The following is a 22156-nucleotide window of genomic DNA, read 5'->3' as shown; positions in this document are numbered from 1 at the left end:
CCGGGACTCGGCGGCCTCTGCTGCCTCGGCACCGGGGGGCTTTAACTCCGTACTCACAGGGATGGGGCAGTTCTGAGCACGGCAGGGTCGGAAATGGGCGTGCGCGGCCGGGTGAAGCACAAGCAGCCAGAGGGCCGCCAAGGAAGGCGCTGTACCCACAGGGGATGTGAACGCTTGTCACAGAACACCTTGGGACATGTTCTAATAAACTGAAAGGGAACGTTTAGTTCCCAGCTTTGAACAAAGACACTTGGCAGTGGTTAAATGCACACTGTTGCGCTCCCCCTTTATTCACACTTAAGCACAATTCTGCTCACAGACTGCAGTAGCACACATTTGTCAACAGACAGAATAATGCTCATTGCAGCAGGACACCAGATTCCACTGGCAGAAACGGGGACAGTGAAGAAACTTTGGAATTGTCAGGTAACAGTTAAAAAGTCAAAGCCATGAAATTTTGCTGTGAAGGTTTCCACTTGGCATGGACTTCTGAAGTTAATGCCTAAAAAAGACAAAAAAAAATACAAATACATGAGACTAATACAGAAATATCCATATGCGACCAAGGTATGATCCAAACCAAGACAAAAAAACCACTGGCTGAACCTCTGTTCCCACAAAACAGTTCTGAACACGGAAAAGAACTACAACCATCCTGAATTATGCAGGACAAAGTTTCCACCAGTCATTTTCTCACTGCTGCTGTTATTTATAGTACAGCATCCCTTCTGAATTCCCTTTTCTTTCTGTTTCTCCATGCACAAAATATACATTCTATGGTGCCTCTATTTTTCATGACATATCAACTCAGCAAAAAGAGAATTTAGTATTAAAATTTGAGTGAAGTCTTTATTATGGTTCATGATAATAAGAATAAAGCTTTCATTTTGATTATAAACAGACAAGGTGTTAAACAGGCCAAGAACAGGACAGAGCTGCAAATCCTAAGCTGAATATTGATTACAATTTAAGCACTTCAAGATACTGAGTAAATCACCAAAATGCTTTGATTTAAATCTTATTGAAGAAATTCTCAGCTATTTGTAAACCAAAAGAAAACAATATTTACTGTGAATGTAAAAGAGAATGTATGCTTTGTTAGTGCAATAACTTATACTAAATTAATTTTCCTAATAGACATACATCACACGAAACCATTAATCTCAACTTGTAATCTTACTCTTTTCAATTCCTTACATCAAACCTGCATCCCCTAGTATCTGTACATTTGCAGAATTCTCCTCCATATGAAGGAGGGGAGAAAAAAGAGAAAACTAAAAAAAAATCAGGGTTTATAGAGGTCTGCACAAGCACCCCATGTTATTTTATCTAAGTAGCATAAATCTCTGCCTCAAGAATTTTAAACCCCACTTCAGGCAAGAGTTAAGGTACTACATTTTAATTCCTTCTGAGAAAGAAGTTGCTTTTATACTTCAGTCAGACTCTTTCTTGGTTACACATAGCATCAGAGGACAAGGCACCCTCTTTTACCTTCATCAGCAGAATCTTTCAGCCTTTGAAATAGTTCTGAAAGGATTTTTTCTTTTCTTCATAATCTGCAAATGCAGAAGCAATAGGATCTGAGTAGAGCCTTGGTCCTTCATTGTTCACAGTGAAAGTGGCTGGGAACTTCCTGAGATCCAGACCCCTGCCCGAGAAGTAAGCCTGGAGTGTTCTGAAAAACTGAGCAGATCGTGGATGTGAGAATAAACAGAGCATGAGCCATGGAGATTAATTATTTCTACTGACACCAATTAGATGGAATGTTTATTCCTCTGTGGGATGAAATCCTCGATTCTGATCATAACCTGATACAGTGTAGGCAACCTAATTCAGACATGCCCACTCCACCCATGGCTTGTGCATCTTATGTGAAGTCAGAAGAGCAGCAACTGTGTCCTGCTCATTTATGCTCCCCACTGAACCACGGGGGCTGTGAGATAACTGCACCCTTGTAAAACAGGCACAGCCAAGCCCCTGCTGACAGCACACAGGACACCTCTGGAAACATTTCAGTAGGAGTCAGCAACAATGGGCAATTGATTTGAACTGGCCCCCAGCAATCACTTCCAAGGAGAAATTAAGCTTTTTAAAACACTGAGGAAATATTACAGGAAACCGATTCTTTTCCTTCACAAATTCTTTTTAAGATTGTGAAAATGTTCTCTGAGTGGTATTTTCATAGCTGTCAGATGCAAACTTATTTGTACTTCCATGAGATGAAACAACATGCAATCAGAGCACACATTTGAAAGAAACACAGTAATCATTCCTCTTCTGTTTCACAAAACAAGTGGCTGTATAATCAAAATAATTTTTTAAAAACGAAAGCTGCTGGATGGAGATATAAGCACATTTTATGCACTACTGTGCTCTGAGAACATCTCTTCAGTTAAGGGGTACACCTTGACTGAGAAATGGTTATTGACCATACAAAGTGCACAGCTCCTGACATTACATCTAATGGGCCCCTCTTGCCTTTAAATTTAGGCAATAAGGAGTCTCTTCATGGAAAACAAAAAAAACACACAGAACTTCAGCTCTCTTTCTTGAAACATTTCCTTACCAGCTCTCTGTTTCTGGGGTTATCAAGAGGCTTCCATTTATCTTCTGGTTGGAAAGGAGCACCCTTTGCCAGTCCTCTCACAGCCAATACTACATACAGACCCAGGAGCAGCACTTTCCACATGCTGGAGATGAAGACTGCCTGTAAGAAGGGCAAACACATACTCCTTAAATTCTACAGAGCTGTCACTGGGAACACACAAAGCATGTGAATCCAAGCAAAGTCTGCCCACTGCAGATTACATCCATGTGCTATCAACTCTTTTTTTTTCATAGTACTAAGGTCCTTGGAAGAACAAATTATTCTAAACAACTGTTTCCCATACCAAAGCTATTTCTAGACACTAGACTCTCTTCTGAGGGACCAGCAGAATACTCAACACAAAATATTACATTTGTAAGTTTACATTAATTACATAAAGCCATTTTCAGTGGCTAATACAGCACCAGTCTTCTGTATACTGCAAGGAGAGTGCAAAAATATGGCTCAGGATCGAGAGAGCTCAGTTTTATAAATCTGCATTACATTTTACTACATATAATAACAAGTGCAATGGTATTAAATACAGCCTGGTTGCACATACTAGAGATTCATTTCACAACTTGACTCAGGGGGAGAAAAGGAATTCTCCCTCTCACATTCTTTAAAATAGAGCTTACCAGGGAATTTGGCTTTGGCTTGCCCCTTCTTGGTTGGTCTCCTCGTAATCTGTGAACAACCTGATCTCTGCACTTATATTTCTAGTAGACTGTAGGTGGGTGTTAATGACGTTAGCAGGAGCTCAAAAATACAGTAATGATTCCATTTCCAACCATGACATAAAGACCCTTGAGAATTTCATCCTTGGTACTCTTCAGACCTGTTGCTATCGAACAGTGCAGCACAAATTCCTCCCAAGCCATATTGCAGAAATTGGTAGTAGGCATACAGGAAGTTTAAAACAATTCCCAGGAGAAATGGCACAGCTTTATCAAAATATTATTTTTAGTTAAAAGTAATTAGCTGTATCTCTAGAATGATGACTAATGGTTTTCAAGTAAATGAGATATGGATCACTCTCTTGATGCTGGAAAAAGAGAGGGAAAAGTAAGGTCTGCTTCAATATCCAAAATCATAACATTTTAATGGAAGCATTGCTTTCCTACCCCGATTTTATCAGCAGTTAATATCCTCCTGTCACATTAGAAACTAAGACAAAGGCTGCAAGGAGGATTCTGCTAATTTACCTTGGCCTTAGTGCATAGCTTTCTTCATATCAGAGCTGCTCATATTTTTTTATTATTTCACTGCACTCTTCTCTCTCTGCTATGTAGATGATACATGATTTAGCATCACATAAAACATGTCCCTAAACAGACATGTTAAAATTAAAAATATTTGACCATCACCTTACTCCAGAGTGTAGATGTTTATGTCTGACTAGAAGCTTTACATTTTTATTTGGTTTAAATTTTGAAAGCAAAATAAAAACCTGCCACCACCCTTCCAGGAAGGTGAAGTTTTGGACATCCAAACATCATTAGCAACACAGTAAACAAAATCCTAGCAGTGTTATTTTCAAGCTGATCTCAAGCACCAAGTCTTCCATTCCCAAAGACGACAAAGAAACCCAGATGTCCTCAGGATATGCACTGGCCAAGGGAAGGACACTTGATAACTCCATAGTGAGCACTTGTTCCTGCTCTTATTCCCTTCTGCTAATACAGCAGCTTGTTTTCATGACTACAGTAATATATAAAAATTCAAGACAACTTTTCCAGCTTGTTTATTATTCTGCATATTTGGAGTTTTAAAAAAAATCATACACACAAAAAAGAAAATCCATTAAGCCCCATCAATTATGTTTCATTACACTCAACTTCCAGATAGTGGACTCATCAAGAACAGAGCAGTAGCACCAGAAAAACATAAAAAAGGCAGGTGTTAGTGTAAGGGAACTGTCTTTGTTGATATTCTAGGTAGATACTTATTTCAGCTAGAAGTAGAAATATGCTCCTGTAGAGAAAATGACAGGAAGGGGGAAAGGTAAGATTTACAGTTTGGGATTAGATTTTAGTTCCTTTATCTTTGGAAAGAGGAGGGGGAAAAAAAAGCCAGAAGAGCTGGCAGTTTTCTCCTACCTCTTTTCTCCCCCTCAATTAATTTATTCCATTGATTTCTTTACAAAGAACTGGGGATATGCAGTGTATTCAGCTAATAAAACATACTGAAGTCATCTGCAAATATGAAAGAAGCTTTGTTACTGGAGGAACTCAGGCAATGTGAGTGACTGATGAAGCATGCAGATATGCAAGAGATTCAATTAGCATATATTTTCTGTGAGCTGTCTGAAAAAAAAAATCCATACACACTTGTATTGTTGCTTCCTGAGCTAAAGCTCTGAGAAACTGTAGGAGCTAAAAAGTCTGTTTAGACCTATAGCTCATTTTATTGTGTGGGTTGGTCTTTTTTTAGTAATTTCAATTCTTTCCTTCAGGGAAAGTTAAATATAAGCAGAGCACATTCATATTAAAATACTATTAGTATACTTCCACTGACTGAATTAAATTGCATCCTCATTTTTGAGGACAGTAGCTAAGTTTAACAAATGCTGTCAAAGCCAGATGTCAGGGCACCCAAATTTAAGCATCAGGTTTTCTTGATAAACATCTTCAATAAATAAAATATTTTCAAAGTGTCTATACTAATTATATAACTTTTCTGGCACAGGAAGTAATGTTCATGTATGTTTGAATTAAATTGCTGTGAAGATGAAAATGCTGATAGCATTGCTTGCTCAGTTCCACACAATTCACCTCTGAAATGTAAAAATTTCAAATATACTAGTTTAGCTGAGAACAAGTTTTATACATACGATGCTCTATATAAACTGTATTATTCAGCAAACACTCTGAATTTTATTGCATTTCCCAGTCATGAAGCCTGAGGTGTTGGAGTTAAGGTACTGAGCCAAGCTTCACCCAGTCTGTCCAACGATCTTTATTGCACTGTACTTGAGGTGTGAAAGAAGCACCTGTTAAAGCACTGCTCCAACCACAAGGCTTTTTGTTTACTACTTTTATTTTCTGCTTAGAATCCCAAGGGTTACAAGTCAGAAGGAAAAGCACCAAACTGCTCCACATGAGTACCTGAGGCAAGACTAAAGGCAGACACTGCTCACAACACTCATCAGCGTGTTTGTACAACAGCACACAGGTAACACAGAGCAGCACAGGCAAGTGGCACTTTTTGGGATTTACAACCATTTGTACCAATGCAAGCACGTTGGAATACCATACAAAAATATACAGAAGTGTTTCTTTAGCAGGGGATTTGCTATACAATGTACTTAAAGTCATACACACTTAGGTAAAAAAAAAAAAAAAGACAAAAAACAGATTGAAGTACACACTGCAGCCAGGGAAACCACCAAACAAAACAGGAACATACCAGAGCAGCTCCCAAATCAAGTTGCCTTCAACTACAACAAAAAAGTTTAAATGCAGTTTTTAAAGATTATGAGATTCCATCTTTCAGCAATTACAACATCATCCAAAAATACCTCTTCTCCAAGGTTTTCTCAGCATCTCACAAGACAAGGACTTTGCTGAAGTTTATGATACATGACATGATTTGTAAGAACTTAGTTATAAACATTTTTATAAGCACAAAAATTTGCTATAGAATTATTCAAACATTTATAGGTAAGACCCTGTCAACATCTCTAAAAACCTGTAAATATTAAGAGTGAGTTCATGTACATCAGATTTGCGGTAGCTACATAATAACTGAACACAGAGGAAGAGTTAAAACTTCTAAGACAGATTGCTTTGAGAAGTGATAAGTTTTTCCCCAAAATTACACTTTTTCTTCAAAGTTTTAAGTCCTTTTACAACCAACAAATCCTTCCCTCCCCACTAATGACCCAAACCAGGTATTTTGGCCAACATTATTCCAGTGGCTTGAAAATCACCAATGGCCAGGAGTGCTGAAACATCACCACAAAATAAGAAGTGAGGTGACTGGAATGAGTTTAGGCAGCAGGGAAGACACAAAGATGGTGTGTTCCATGTTGTGCTCAGCAGCAGCATCAGCACTGTGGCACCCAGACTGAAGCAGGAGCTCAGTGAAAGGAAATGTTTTCTAACTTTGCTGTGTATTGCTCTGTGAGCAGCTCTGTGAGCAGCTGGCAGGCAGTTGTTTGTGTGCATGTCTAAATACCCCCAGTACAACAATAACCTCTGAGATGGCATCACTTTCCAAGGTTCAGTGCTATATCGGAGGGGGGAGGGAAATCAGAATTTGTTCAAAACACACAAAGAATCCTCTACAGACAATAAAAAAAGCCAACAGTGGCTTTTCCTGAGATCTTTGTATTTAAAAATACACGTAAGAAATCCTTCTACTATATTAAAACAAGATTTTAAGATCTTAAGTATTTCTAGTCTTCTTTAATGAGTTAGGATAAAAACAGTGCACTTTTTTTTTTCTCCAAAAAAGGGAGTCTACATGTGAACTTTCAGGGATTAACATGTGAATATTTTTCCTAAAAAGTAAAATTTAGTATTCAAAACTTCTGGAGCCTTAATACAAACAACCAACCTCGCCCCTGTCTAGCTTTCTTCTCACACTGGTGAAGATTTTGCTATTTAATGGCTTAAATACAGTATTTTGCTTAAACTAAAATTGAGATTTTTTTTATTGAGGACCAAGTATCAAAATGTTTTAAAACAGTTTGACACACAGACTTCAAAGCTGAGACAGATATCTGCAACTAGTTTTCCTTTCTTATTTTTCTCTGGGTCACAACAGAAAGGCTTGAAAAATTCAGGTCAGCTAAAACTTTCTGACTTTGGTTGGTGTGATTCCAAACAAAAAATATGCTGTACTTGCAATAATTCTTCATTTCTCTAAGTGTAAAATCGGGTCAAAATAATTTTTAAGCATTTTCCCCATGCCAAGTTTCAGTATGATCCACACAAATATTTTTGGTCAACTTCAAAAATCAAATATAAGGCTATGGAAGTCCACAGGCTACAGTTAGAGTGTATTCATTTACTGGTCTAAGGCACAGTATATATATATTTTTCTCTCTCTCTAGAAAGCTACAAGTTTAAAGTCACAGTGAGGAATTTCACATTTCAGTTTTGGTCTGACACTCTAATCATATGTGTCCTGTCTACTACCTGTAGACTTCTGTAAAGTATTCCAGCTGTCAGGTGCTGCAGTCTCAAATCCTCTTTCCAAACTCAGACTGAAGTGGGTGGAAAATACTGAAGCCTGAATTGATCCTAAAATAGTGCACCTAGCCTTTTTTCAAAATAAACATCAACACATTTGATGCTTAGATATACCCTGGAATTATTGAAGTTGGAGGGGGAAACCAGTCTTGGCTGATATTTCAACAAAGAGAAGGAGTCTACAGGACTCTGCTGCACTTCCTGCCAGGTCAGTCCCAGTTCCACTGCTCTGGGAACTCCTGCTGGGCACCACAGGCCAGGGACACCGCGAACCAGAGAGAGCTGCATGGGGAAGGAGGACCCACAATGCTGGGCCACAAATAACAAATATTATGATGTTCACCACTCCTGGTTTTTAGAGACAAACTCAGCTCTGACACCACATATTCCTACAGGATCCAGAGCACAAGCTGCCAATAACTGTAGAGAGACAATGCTTACAGGATTTCTTTATGACAGCATGAATAGCAAAATCTGTCTACATCGAAAAATGGAGAAAAAACCTTGCATCTTAAGAAAATAAATTCAAAATATCACAGTTCAGGTTTTCATCCTACAAGGCAATAAGCACATATTTGAGGCAGTTATATGCTTAGACACCTGAAAAATTGAGGGCTGGGCAGATTTGCTTAAGTAAGAGCTATGGAATTTTCTCTCTAAATGCTTAAAATCCATTTTTAAAAGCAGTGTCTATTAATAAGACAAAGTGTATACTTTTTACTTGAGTTTGAGGATAGATGAGCTGATTAAAAGCTTTGAATACATTCACCCATGAATAAAAACATACATCAGAAAGTATAGTTTTTGCAAAAGTTTTTCAAATTTTTTAAGACTTTATGGATTCTAATATTCTAGTTCAAAGTTCTGGCTCTAAAAAAAAAGGTAAAAATTGTACTTTAAAATTAAAAACAGACTAGTTTTGAATTGTCCTTCATTGTCACACATTTCCTGGAGGCTATACAACAGCAGTATGTAGCTTTGGTGACAAAAGTATGTCTCCCCTAAAGGAACAGTGATGAAAATTTTATATTTTACAGTGCTAAATGCTTACAAAAGCTAGACTGATTATCTACCAGAAACAAAAAAAGAGATGCAAAAAGTCAAAGCTGTAAATTAAGTGAGAAACATTCACCATTAAAATATTAAATGGAAAATATGCAACAAGAATTCAGTCTACTTTACAACTAGCAATTTTCTACTAGCTTAGTGACTTAGAACGGCAGCACAATTCTGTACAGACTCTACAACCACTTCCAAAAACATTTTCATAGCTCAGAGTATTAAAGGTCAGTAAATGGCTGGTTTTATCTCAGTATAAATACAACAAAAGTCTAAACACACTGAACCCTGTATTGAAATAACTTGATCCAAATGGAAGTTTCTCAAATGTTTACATTTATTAATGACTACATAACAGACTTTATTCTGTGCTGTCAGATGGATCAGATTTATCAGATTTCAGAAGAACATCAAGTGAGTTTATCACTTGTTACTGGCAAACACATGGAAATTGAGATGTATCAAACACAGACATATGCAATGCTTTTGAGGTTAAATGTCAATACATTTAATTTTGTTAATCACTGACTTTAAAGTTAGTCCAATTAGGTTATAGATGAAAAATTCACTTAGACATACCAGCAGTCTCTATGCCTTCTACAATGTATTACTACTGCACTGCTCACAGGTTTATCATTAGTCATCCATTTGTTTTGAAAAATAGCAAATTAATATTAAGGAATGATTTGCTACATGAATTAGCTCACTCAAAACCAAAATCAGAGCAGAGCTGTAAATGTCAGAAATAAAACTGACTTTAAGTCCATTTACTGCAGGTTTCTTGGAAATAAAACATACAGAGAAACCTCCCACCAAAACCCCCAAACCATTCCTCTTTCAACAGGATGCTGAAATGTGACCCATTGCAACTTTTAAATCACAACTAAGAAGATTAGCTTTGGACAACATTAATTCACTCAGTTCCAAGGTGCATTTGGTAATTCCAGTGAAGATGTGAGTTTTTCCTTATCAGACACAGAGACTTTCCATGAAGTGTTAGATACACGTGTCAGTGCAGCATGATGAGACTGTGAGGAACATGTTTGATGACATCAAGCAGAAAAGATTATAGACTTCCAGAGTAATTTCAGGGTATGAAGCTATCACCAAAAGCTTCTCATTAAATCTCTCCCTGTCAAAGAAAGACTCTGCTGTACCAAAAGTTAGTGGCATTTAGTATTTTAAGTTTTTACCCTGCTTCCTCATTCTGTTTCTGATAGCTTATAAAAAATCATATTAGATCCACATAAATAGTTCTTATTTTGAATGCATCTTGAGGTCTAAACCCTTACAATTTGTGCCTTGGCCTCCTCCCACATGGTCTAGATAATCTAAAATGTGATGAATAAAGTGGAATTTTAATGTAATTAAAGGTAGTAAGAGACATTATAATGTATTTGCCAAAAGCTGTTTTATAAGTGCAGCCCACTCATTATAAAGGATATTTCAGTAATATTTACATCTCCTTATATAAGCAATTAACAGTGTATATATAGATAGGGTTATCCTATGTTTCTGCTGTAATGATAACTGAACAGTGGCAGAACTACAGATTCAGCTAATTTACCTTCTTGTCCAAAAGTAACAACAAACAATCATTGCGTTTTACCTGAAAAACAACCTCAGACTGTTACAAAATCTAGTCCTTTTCAGAATGACAAGTAGGAGAATTCATCCTCTCTTAGAATGGGATGAATTCTAAGACTTGTTCTAATCCTATTACCATCCATTGATTGTATGGCAAATCTAATTGGGATTAAACTCCTAATCCACCAAACAGCTGAAGTTGTCCAGTCCATGATCACTGCACAATCCAGACACACATCCCTGCCAACAGTTTAAATCTATTAAATGGCACACAAGGCATTTAAATTCAAAACAGGAGTAAAACTTCCCCTCCTTTCCCCAGTAAAGGTAAACCATCTCTGAGAAAAGGGAATGTAGAGGGAGATGTGAAAAACTCTTGTTATCTGGGATCTCAGACTCAAGATTATACCTATTCCTACCTGCAACTTGAAAATCAGGCAGGAAATACACAAGATACCGGAACGCACTTTATGAAGAGTTCTAACAATCATCAATAGAACTCCACCTAAAAAACCAAAATCAGTAAATGAAAAAAAAAAAAAAGGTCTTATCCTGCGTAATTCAGTAGGTTTCACTTTATGGCATATTTTGAAAACTATCAAAGATGCCAAATATCAAGTCTGTTTCATTGCCAACAGTTCCAACAAATGGATTCATGCAGAAAGAGCCTGTTAAGGTGGCAAAACAAAATCAGAAGTAAAATAGAGTAGTAAACCAAATGGACCGTGAAAGTCAAGGAAAACTATCTTTTCCACAGAAATCAGACCCTGCACATTTCACAGCCCTTTGCCAGCCCTGTGCAGTTCTGCCACCATCTTTCATTCACAGCAAGTACAACAACTCTGTTCTTCTGTCTGAACAGCAATTTCTAGTTAAACCAACTGGTGCATTTAGCTACAAGTATATTGAATCACACAAATTATCTTATATACATATACTGTAGCATACATTTGATTAGAAAATATCAAGGCATAATCTATTCAAATAACTTTTCTGATTTACAAACACTATATATAATCTAACCTTCTTTTTGAAAAGGTTAAGACTAGAATACCAGCACACAGATTACTGATAACAGTGACAGTGGTTTGGCTAACTACAATACCCTTACTCAGTTACAGCACTTGTAATGACTTATTAATAACTTGAACTGCTGATATGGATATAAGCAAACAAAACACACGTGTCTTTCTTTACATTTGTCCTTCATTTTGGAAAGTCACTATGTGAACTGAGTCTTTCCAGCCAGCTCAAAGGAATTGACCCTAACAACACATTAGAAATAACTGAGGCACTTAGGCAAGATTAAGATATGATGGAATTAATGGGTCAGGCTGGCTATACTACTGGATCAAGAGTATTCTTGATTGACTGTAAGCAGCAGATTTCCTCTTGGTATTCCTATAAGATGGTTGAGCTGGTTTGGTGTTTCCAGATGAAGGTAACAGGTATCTCAGACACAGCAGAGACAGCTAACACAGAAGCAAGTAGTAAGCTCATCTCTACACAGAATCAATACATCATTTAAACCTAAGGACTGCTGAGATTTTTTTCTGTTGGCAAAACACATGCCCAGGGCACAGAATTCCTTACACATAGCTATTGTAGGCTTTATTATAAATGGCAGTCACTGTAGCATCTAGGCACTAAGATAAAATTTATACAGAGCTAATAATTGTGGTCAGTATTTCCCACTATTACTGAGTTTGCCCACATGCAGAAGGTAGCACTGTATGGCAGGACAGGAGTTTGCAGGGCTGTAACTATTCCATATTCATTTTATGCACTGGCATTTATTAGGAGATGGTTGGTTCTCTGTTTACAATAGGAAAAAAGCCTGCCTTGTCTACTTAGAAAGAGAGCAGCAACTGCACTGGTATCTCAATGTTTGCTAGCTTCTACATATGGACAAAGTCCAAGGATTAATTTCAAAATTCCAGAGAAAACTGACAATGTTTTAAAACAACATTACAGCAAATTGTTTATGAATCTGCTGGTATCCTTCCTGAATAGAAAGCTACATAGAATACTGTTGTCTTCTCACTCTCACAAAAAGTAAAATGTGTAAGACTTGCAATAATCTCACAAACGTTCAACTCACACTGATTGAACAAATGATTTGATAGAAATAACAGTTCTATATAAGCAGTACATTCTAGTTTGTCTAGACACAAATGTGGCAGCTTTTGAATGTAACATAAAATCATTGAAAGTATACTTGGCTGTGTGGTTTTTGTGATAGTCACAGTGTGCTTGAAATGTATTGAGTTTTAACCAGCATACTTTAGACCTGCAAGAGATGCAAGTTCAGAACACAGACACTGCATGGCACAGTGAGTAAAAAAGGTGTTTTCACAAAGCAGTACAGTGAAATACCAAAGTGTCTACAAGGCAGAGTATTGAGATGTTGCACTGATATGAGTCATGTGCTTATACACAGTTAAATCACTCCATTTTCAGAGACATGAAATAAACACCAGGAAAAGTTTTCTAAGCAACATGAATAAAACCATGAATTTTCTGTAAAGTATTCACAGTTCTGTCCTCTTTCCCACAAAATGTAAACTACTGATCATATTAATTTAGGCATTTCTGTGTTGCAATTTTTCCCATCTCCAGTGTTAAGTTTCTAGGGTGCATGGTCCTATATAGAATGAACATTACACAAAACAGCACAGCACGTGTAGGAGAAGAGAAAAGGTTACAAAGTGTGGGACTCTGTATAAATGCATTCGTCCAAAGGCCAGCATTGCAACAGACAAAGGGAGAGGAACTTTGGCTGCAATCTTCAAGAGTTTACTGTAAGAATAGAAAAAAAATTACCATTTTGTAGCCACAAGCAGGAAGTATGCAAATGCCATATATTATTTTCCTTTGCAAAATAATTTCTATTTCAAGGCTTTTTTAATCTTTAAAACTGAGCCACTAGGTCTAATACACCATAAAAACTGATGCATAAGCAAGAGAAATTATTCAAAAAGGTTAATGTTATTAAAAATATTATATTAATTTAGAAATTTCTTCTCCGTAACATAGGAGGACTTAATGGTTTGCATCACTTGAGATAACAGGTACTGGTCAAGAGGATAAATTACATTTGTTATTATTGATTATCATTCATGAGGCATTAACTAATTTCATATCTCAACAAGAAATATTCTGTCAGTAAAACCAAGTTCTCAGAACTTCTTAATCCAGTAGAGAACACATTATATTTCTACTCCCATAAGGGAAGCTACAAGAACATAACTATAATCCTGTAGAATTCCCTTTTCCTTGTAAATGTCTGACAATTGCTCCACGTATTTGGATTCTGTGACATTTGGAAGAATTCAATGAATTGTGAGTTAAAAAGTCACATTTCAAGAAGTTCTTATGCAGCCAATTGCTTAGATAGCACATACTTCATTTATTTCCATGTGGCAAATACAGGGGATTTTTTCCTCTTAGCTGAACTAGAGGCACTTTTGTACAAATTTTAGCTCATCACTTAGACTTAACTATATGAGTTCATGAATCTCTACAGAAGCTGAACAATTACAGCATAAATTAAGTTTTACCACACAAATGGTAATTCACAAAGAAGCAGGAAAGCAAAACTACAGATTGGGCTACAGTACCTTGATTTCACTTCAGAAGTACTTGAATTCATTAGAATTTCTAGGATGCATACAAGGATAATAGCTGTGGATCTACAGGGATCAGGATCAAGCCTAACATTGTACCTGCAAAGAAATGGTTTAAAAGCACATCACTTCTAAACTAGGCTGCCAAATGTGCTGATGACAAAAAATATAAATGAAATCCACATGGCATCCCAGCCTGATTTTAACCCCCTTCTGAAACATTACTTTCTTTAACATATCACTGATTCACTTAACACCTATTTACACCCCAATACAAACCAGACAGGATAGAGAAAACAATAATAATTAACAAAAGTCTTTAAAACTGTAAGGTAACTAATAATGTAAAGAATCAAACATTTATAATTTTTTATTATCTTCAAAAGTTCCTGTAACTTTCTTCCACCTTTGTGTCAATTTAAGAACTTACCTGAGGTTTTTTAACCAATAAATTAAAGATGGCAAGTTGAGCAGCACAATCCACGTGAATAAATTAAGGACTGTAATGTGCATCTTAAGACTGTTAACAGCTTCAGCAGATGTTTTACTGTTGGAGGGAGACTGTGTTGCTTCTGGAATGCTGTCCACTGAACTCTGGGCTTTGACTGTGTGTGTACTGGAGTTCTGTGAAGTTTCTTTTGAGTGGCCTGAATCCTGGAAATGAAAGACAGAAGTCACAAAACTGTGCACAGGCTTGTAAGAACCCATGCTGGGGAAAGAAGAGGGGAAAAATATCCTAACAGTATCACACCAGCTGGGATTTAGGAAGAAAATCTGCAATTTATGCCTCAAAAAGCCACCCAAAGTAAACTCCAATTTTAAAGTATCTAAATTTAACCAGAAATTTCTCATATACTAATAGTTTATATGTCTATGGAAGAAAAGAATGGAGACTGTAAATGCCCTGACATCAATGAAATGAAAAGCAGTTCCTGGAAGGGAGGAAGAACAAAATAAAAGGAGTAATAAAGCAAGGGGGTGAAAAATCACAGATGATCATTCACAGGAAAGATATAGGAAGTAATGCAACTGGGAGTAAAATATTACCTGTAGGAATAAATGGCAAAGATAAACGAATGAGTTGGCAGATACTAACTTCAGCAAGAGAAAAAAACCTCACAAATGAAACAAAATATTATATAGAGATGAAAGGAGAGGATTTTCAACTAAACACATGAAAAACCCACTCAAAGAAACCCAAAGAAACCTTCCAACAGCTTTTTGTATCAGACTTCATTCTATGTTTGCAAAAAAGAGCAGGTACTTATCATATGCTGTTATCCACACCTGCTTACATCTTTGATCCTATACCTTGAAGTAATCCAGAAAATGAAGTTCACACTGCATGGAACCCAACACTTCTTTACTGTGTTTTTAGCAGCTCCCTGTTTACAGCAGTCTCAGTCCATACTCATCTAACACATCCTATTTGTCATCTCTGGACTAAAATACCTTGAACTCCACACACTGCCTCTCTAGAAAAAGCAGTTTTACCTGCAGTATAGATTATTACCTAGAATTTATTGTTTTTTAAGATAAGCCATGCATAATCAAATGCCAAAATTTAGACAAACCCTGTTAATCTGTGTGTATTCAGAGTTTTCTTCTTAGATGAGAATTTCACATTGCAGAAACTTAAAAGAGCAGTCATGTGTGATGGAGCAGGCTGTTCATGGCCTGGCTGTTCTTCCACACCACACATGCAGCAAGTGAACTGCACCTACCCAGTCACTGCAGCACAACCCAAGAGTACCAAGGCAGAAGTTGCCAGACAATTTTTGGCCAGAGTTTGGAACAGAAGCAGGAAACAGACTCACCTTGTTGTGCATGTTTTGCTCTGCTCTCACAGTTACATGCAGTTTTACAACCTGAAAGACAAGCAGTTGCTTGTTTAGTAAGGATTCTTCACACAAAAGCTGTAGTATAGGAAAAGAAATTGAGGACTCCTTACTCTTCAAGGGAGCTATTAGCCTTTGTTTTTATAGTATTGCCTAGCTATAAGTTAAAATTTTCAATTATCTGCATTGTTGTAGTGGGCACGTGGGACCACACATTTCTTTGTAAGAAGAATTAACAAAAGAAGAAAAAAAAATCTACAGATTATAAGATTATGACAGTGATAAATTAGAAATACCTATTTCAAGTATGAGAATAATAACATTTCTTTTATGTATGAAAAAGGGTAATCTGGATTTTTGCTTTTAACCTAGGGTTAATCCAAAGCACCTAAAATTTTCAATTCAGTTAACATACAGAATGTTTAGCCTTTCAGTACCTTGAACAAGTATTGAAGATAAATAATGAGCACAGCAAATGCACCACAAGTGGTCCAGCTAACCAAAGCAAGGGATATCATCCCACAGAGTCTGCTGGGTGTAATCAACTTATCTTTCTGAAGTTCAGGAGGTCTAAAAAAAAACAACAAACCAGAAACAAAACTCCTGTTGTACTTCTTCTCAGACATCAATTTCTGCTTGCTTTCAAACCCAGATGTCTAAAATAATGTATAAATTCAATCTGCCCAGAATTCAATCTTGCCCAAGCATTCACACAGAAACAGAAAAACAAAAAAAACAATCGTCAGGGTCAAAGTCATCTAGAAGAGCAAAATATATAGCATCATGTTGTTTTACCTAATCAGAGTTAACCATAATGAAGAGAAGAGTCTCAGAGATGTAGAGAAAAATACTCCACTCCAGTAGGCAATGCCTGTCCCAAAAAGAAATAGAATCAGGGACACAAGGGGGAACCATGCATCCTGACTACTCAGTACAGCAGCATCCACCTCTGGTAGTGACAGTGACTCCCATATCTCTCTAAACCAGTTAAACCTGCCAAAAACATGAAAGCAGTATTATTTATCACTTCCAATTGCTCTTACAGTTAGATATCTATCAACTATTCCTTCTATTACAGTCTTGCAAGGAAAATAACAGGTGTTTACAGTGACTACAGATAAAATAACAGTCCTCCCTAGCAACAGTTTTACTGAAACTTCTGGTTTGGAAACTTTAAACAAATAAACGATGCAAACTCACCCCTGCAAAAACACAACAATGCTTATAAGAGGTTCTACTTTGTAGGGCTTTGCTGTCCTAACTAGTTGGAGGGAGAAGTCTGAACACTGGCCTAGGATCAAGAACAGAGAGCATCTGTAGTTACTGCCATGTCATGAACAAACATTCAACAAACATCATCCACAACAAAATATAAATTCTGACAATGAGAGTTGACTTGAAAACAAGATAAGCATAGAGTACTGCAAGGCTGCTTACTTTACCACCAAGGCCCTTCTCCACTGGGTCACCCACATTAAGGTAATAATGTGGTACCCACATTAAGGTAATATGGCACATGAGCTTCTAGAGACATTGTGGAGTTTGTTCCAAACACCCCCTGAATTTTAATAAAAATGTATTTTGTCTGAAGACTTGACAGCATAACAAAGCTGTAATGCAAATATCCTCTTCCTGCAAGAAACAGTGTTTTCTGCACGTTAACACATGTATTTCAAAATTTTACATGTATTTTGAAGTAGATTTCTGATAATTCTAAATGACTGTGCAACACCAATATTTCACAGAGAGGGACTGCAATTTAAAAGATATATAAATAAATAATAAAGAAATAATAATAAAGAAATATTTTGCTACAACACAGCCTTGAAGAACTACCAGCCAAGAAAAAATTAAAATGAAGAGCACGGATCCAAGAATTTCTGTAAGTTGAATGATATTTAGCTTAAAAAATTCACATTTAGCTAGTCTTTCATCAGTAAATTCAATAAGCAATTTCTCTAAAAACACTTGTGACAGAGAAAAACATACAGGTTTTTAGAAAGCTACCTGTTGATCTCAATGTGCTCAGTTGTCCTCCATAAGTAAGAAGGATATTAGAAACAATATAGACTGGAAAAGCACCAGCATGGAACCTTACTATCTGAAAGACAAGGATAAAGGGAAAACTTCATTTCTATCTATAAAAATTTATTTAAAGGAAACATACACAAATATTATCACGAAGCCAGAATGATAATGAGATTAGAAAATCTTTCTTGAAAGATCCAGATCCTTATTTTAATGCACATTTGACAATCTCCAATAATAATTAATGTTATAGATGGGTAATACTAGAATCTCTCATAAGCAGTTAATGAAATAGGTTTGGATAAATGATCAAATTAGAAACAACTGGGTTTTCTCCAGTAAAGACAAGTATGAAAAAAAAATCAAGTATCACATTTCAGTAAAGCAAGTTTAAAACAATTTAAAGGCCACTTTTCAAGCAAAATCTGCATATAGTTATATATGCTTTTAGGCAAAGAACTTTTGGAAGTAATTTTATGCGTGTATTAATTGGCTTCCACTCTCTCAAGTAATAATTAATATACCAATAGCTTATAAATTCTATAAATGTTGTAAAATAACAACAAAATGAAAAATCCTTGCTCTAAATGCATAAATTCATGTAGAGAACCTTGCCAGTTTTATTCCAGCGCTACACTTAGGTGCTTGCAAATTAATTACTCTTTAGATGCAGAGAACTGCAGATGGCCAGTCTATTTTTACTGATCCCCATGTCGAAATGTATTCTTCATTGATAACCAAAGAAGATTTGTTGAAAAGGAGCATATGGACCTACTTAAGACTTTTTCCCCCAACTTAATTGATGCCAAATGTATTTTAAAGTTCTAACAGCGCTGACTCATCAGGCAAGAAAGTTAAAGTGACCTACAGATATTGAGCTCACCACAAAGCCACATACTCTACATTTACAGCAGCTCTTTAGAGCTTAGACAGCTTTTCTGCTCCTCTAAGGACTGGGGCCTGACATTCATGCAGGAGGGATCCTTGCCAAGGGAAAAGGCTACAAAATGATCACTGAGTAGTGCTCCTCTTGGCATCGAGAAGGAACCTGAAGTGCCACAGTAAGGAAGGGAGGAAGTAAAAATTTCTATAGATGCTACTGACATAGAAAAACCAATTTAGTATTAGGTTTTCTTACTTGCCCAAGAACCTGTAGAAGTGATGTCTTCAGAATTACCTTGAAAAAAAAAATTGTTTCATGCAATGGTAAGCATAAGTACAAAATACTTCAATTTTTAAGAAGCAAACTTAAGTTCTAGCATACAGCAATCCTACAACTAAAATGTGCAACACCTTACTACTGACAATTAAAAGCAAATGCTTTAAAGTTTTAGAGTCCAACTTTCAGTACTAACCCAGCTGTTGCAAAATACTTGTAACACACACTACATGTGAAAAAGGGCAAACAGCCCACCTTTAGAATTTGCTTAGTATTTATTAGATTAATTAGCTATGGTTTAAAAGACTGAATTATGCAAAAACTATCTGGCAATGCAAACTAACTATAAAATAAAACTGTTTTACTCACTTCATACTGACAGTCTGGGGAAGAGTAGATGTTTAACTCTGGAAGGCTGCTGTCACTGTGAGGCTGAGCAATGTGCAGTTTGGCAGAAATCTCAGCAAGAGATGGAACTCTGAAACAGCAACTTACATGGTCACTGCTGTCCTTATGACCAAGCAGAAAAACCAAAGGTGTCTCAGTCCTCAACAAATGCACACAAAGCAGATCTACCACACCAAATGTCACCTCAAGCTGTGAGCAAAATGGTGTAAGGAACTTGTTCATCCTGCCATAAAGAACTACGTAACATCCTCAGTTCCCTCTCCTCTGAACTATCCTGGGACATGGCACCAAGGAAAGCAGAGAAGTTCAGTGAACACACTGCCTCACAGAGCATGCAAGTATGCTGAGTGATAGGAAGGGAAAGAACATATCCTCAGGAATACAATTCAGTTTCCTGCAAGTATTATGCTGCTGGAAAACACAGGGGGCTACAAATTGTGAGGTATCCTTAAGACTTCTAAAATAAACTAGAAATACAGTTTTCTTACCATCTAAAATACAGACAGGTTGTTCAACTTCATAAATGACAAATATATTTCAAGCTGTATCATTCGATTTTGTCAGGACTATGCTGCTGAAGCAAACATAGGGCTGCTGTGTAATCCAAACCCTGGCTCCCAGGAGGAAGCCAGCATCGAGAGCAGCCACTGTTCTCCACTCATGAGAAGGTCAATGATTATCCTGATTATTTCAGACCAGTATATCTTACTTCTTTTACAAGAAAATTAGTGAGAACCATTAAGCAAACAATTTGTAGGTATTCTTATTCTAGGAAAAGTCAAAACAACTGTGTCAACAAGGGCAGAAAGGTAAATGAGGAAAAGATGCAGAAGCTAAACACTTAAGACTGGAGAAACTGTCTCACATCAGAAATATTACCACAACAGGATGCAGATATTCTTAAAAAAATATATCAAGAAGTTATTAATTGTTAAAGTCCTTACTTTGCTACAGTTATTGAGTCTTCATATGACCAGGGAATATGAAGTCTGTAAACACTTGGTTTTCTTTCTGAAATGGAACAGCATTAAAAAATATAAACTTACCTAGGAACCAGATGTGGCAACTGTCTCTAAAAACTCCAGGGCCATAAAACAAAGGTGGCACACAGATCACTACACAGAATCTCTGGGCTTGCAGTTACATTGCAATTGACATTGCAATGCAGATCAGAGCAGTTAGCAGCAAACAAAAATTACACGGTTAAGCTCAGGTTGTTACAGGACAAGACAGTGAGACATCAATGTTTAAAGGAAGAACAGTTATGAAAAGAGTTCTGCTTTTCAACATGAAACAAAACCTCAGTCTAATAAAATTCATCACTTTCTTTCTTTTGAAACAGGGTCCTTTAGCAACCCATCCTGTTTAAGCTTATGTAGCTCAACATTCAAATTTGAGTCCTGTTATCAGCAAATAAAAATCCTAGGCCAATGTGCTTTTCTCAAGAAACACTTTCACTATAAGGCAGAATCCTGATGGAAATTCAATTTCCCTTTGCTGGCAAATAAGAAAACAAACATTAAAAGACTAAGTCCTCATTTTTGTTGATCCATCCTTCTTTAAGTGGGAAGTGAGAGATATTAGCAGACACATTTGAACAGACCATAGCAGCATTGCCTCCTAAACTCCACTGCATGAGAAGACTTTAGTTTCTACAAATTTTCAACAATTTTAAAATAAATTTGTACTTCAGAAGACTTCTATTTACCTTTGAGTGACTGGCAGTGACTGTCTATATAAATTTTGAAAGCTTGATATATCTAGAACACAAAAAAGTAGAATTCACTCACTTTTCTCCAGACAAACAGTGGTTACATTACCTTAAAAACTTAAGTAGCATTCTTACTTGGTTAAAGTGCTGGAGCTGTACATTGTAAAGTAATCCAGTTGAATTTAAGAGAATTTTGCTTGAAGAAAACCCTGGAAAGGATACAATATTTTCACTTATTAGATAAAATTGTCTGAGAAGTCACTACATATTCAGATTCTTTATTTTCCAGGAGAATTACATACTTTCATATCTGTAAGTCTAAACTCGCACATTTCTTATTTCTTTGTTACTAACAAAAGCAGTGTTAGCTTTAGTGAAAAACAACCCCCAAAAACCTCCTGACCTGACATTTTTAGGCAAATTTATTATCCAAAGGTTAGTTATATTAGTTTTCCATTTTTTCCAAAAGCAATATGCTATACTTACCAAATGAAAAAAGATGTGTTACAGGGAGCTGGACTGTTCTGGAATCCTCTTTGAAGAATTCACAGCCCAAAGTATACTGCAATTCAAGATATTAGAAACAGATCTAAGCCAAAGCACAAGACTAGAAAGCCTTTGTACTCGCCAAATTACATTTCCCAAGTGATCTCTCCTCTATGTTTGCTTATGGGACATTGTGCATTGCTAATTTCACTGCGAGATGCCTCTGCCACAACTATCTGAAGATACACTCAGAGAAGAACATCACACTCACTTGTGCTGTGAATAACTTCTTGGCTCATGGATTAATATACCACAGACTCAGAGTCTGTATTTGTGTCACAGAAAGCAATGTCAGCTCTGGTTAGACTGGAAATTCCAATTCAGTACTCTGCCATTTCCAGGACTAACTGGAAAAGTCTGCCAGATCCAGGTGGGTAACACACCAAGCCTCCAAATGTCCTCTTACTGG

General features: G+C 36.7%; 3 protein-coding genes across 3 annotated transcripts in view; all 3 read right to left on the bottom strand.

The window, feature by feature from the left end:
- Positions 1 to 1210, bottom strand: part of GTF3C3 (general transcription factor IIIC subunit 3) — a 17675-nt gene extending 16465 nt beyond the window's left edge. The window contains exon 1 of the mRNA XM_005416136.1: positions 1205 to 1210. Within this exon, the coding sequence (XP_005416193.1) occupies positions 1205 to 1210 (6 nt within the window). The remainder of the gene's footprint in view (positions 1 to 1204) is intronic.
- Positions 395 to 2833, bottom strand: CUNH2orf66 (chromosome unknown C2orf66 homolog). Its single transcript, XM_005415960.2, has 3 exons — positions 2567 to 2833; positions 1492 to 1683; positions 395 to 502 (listed from the first exon to the last, which is right to left on the bottom strand). Exons 1-2 carry the CDS (start codon positions 2726 to 2728, stop codon positions 1510 to 1512), a joined length of 336 nt encoding a protein of 111 aa, XP_005416017.1. The 5' UTR covers positions 2729 to 2833; the 3' UTR covers positions 395 to 502; positions 1492 to 1509.
- Positions 2834 to 5608: 2775 nt separating this feature from the next.
- PGAP1 (post-GPI attachment to proteins inositol deacylase 1) overlaps positions 5609 to 22156 on the bottom strand; it is a 30251-nt gene continuing 13703 nt past the window's right edge. The window contains exons 13-26 of the mRNA XM_031056635.1: positions 21688 to 21763; positions 21337 to 21410; positions 21199 to 21250; positions 20435 to 20501; positions 19452 to 19560; positions 19062 to 19100; positions 17903 to 17996; positions 17096 to 17186; positions 16691 to 16888; positions 16333 to 16465; positions 15875 to 15925; positions 14488 to 14711; positions 14052 to 14156; positions 5609 to 13230 (exon numbers count right to left, since the gene is read on the bottom strand). Coding sequence (XP_030912495.1) covers positions 13092 to 13230; positions 14052 to 14156; positions 14488 to 14711; positions 15875 to 15925; positions 16333 to 16465; positions 16691 to 16888; positions 17096 to 17186; positions 17903 to 17996; positions 19062 to 19100; positions 19452 to 19560; positions 20435 to 20501; positions 21199 to 21250; positions 21337 to 21410; positions 21688 to 21763 — 1452 coding nt within the window. The 3' untranslated portion in view covers positions 5609 to 13091. The remainder of the gene's footprint in view (positions 13231 to 14051; positions 14157 to 14487; positions 14712 to 15874; positions 15926 to 16332; positions 16466 to 16690; positions 16889 to 17095; positions 17187 to 17902; positions 17997 to 19061; positions 19101 to 19451; positions 19561 to 20434; positions 20502 to 21198; positions 21251 to 21336; positions 21411 to 21687; positions 21764 to 22156) is intronic.

Source organism: Geospiza fortis, unplaced genomic scaffold (genome assembly GCF_000277835.1).
Source record: "Geospiza fortis unplaced genomic scaffold, GeoFor_1.0 scaffold112, whole genome shotgun sequence".
Lineage (NCBI taxonomy): Eukaryota > Metazoa > Chordata > Aves > Passeriformes > Thraupidae > Geospiza > Geospiza fortis.
The sequence above is the reverse complement of the archived record's forward strand: the minus strand, read 5'-3'. Positions and strand labels throughout refer to the sequence as shown.

Bases quoted from the DNA above. Each gene is read 5' to 3' on its own strand.
- CUNH2orf66 (XM_005415960.2), bottom strand. From the start codon at position 2,728: ATGTGTTTGCCCTTCTTACAGGCAGTCTTCATCTCCAGCATGTGGAAA. The intron at 1,684-2,566 runs GTAAGGAAATGT...CGATCTGCTCAG, and splicing joins ACCCCAGAAACAGAGAGCTG to TTTTTCAGAACACTCCAGGC.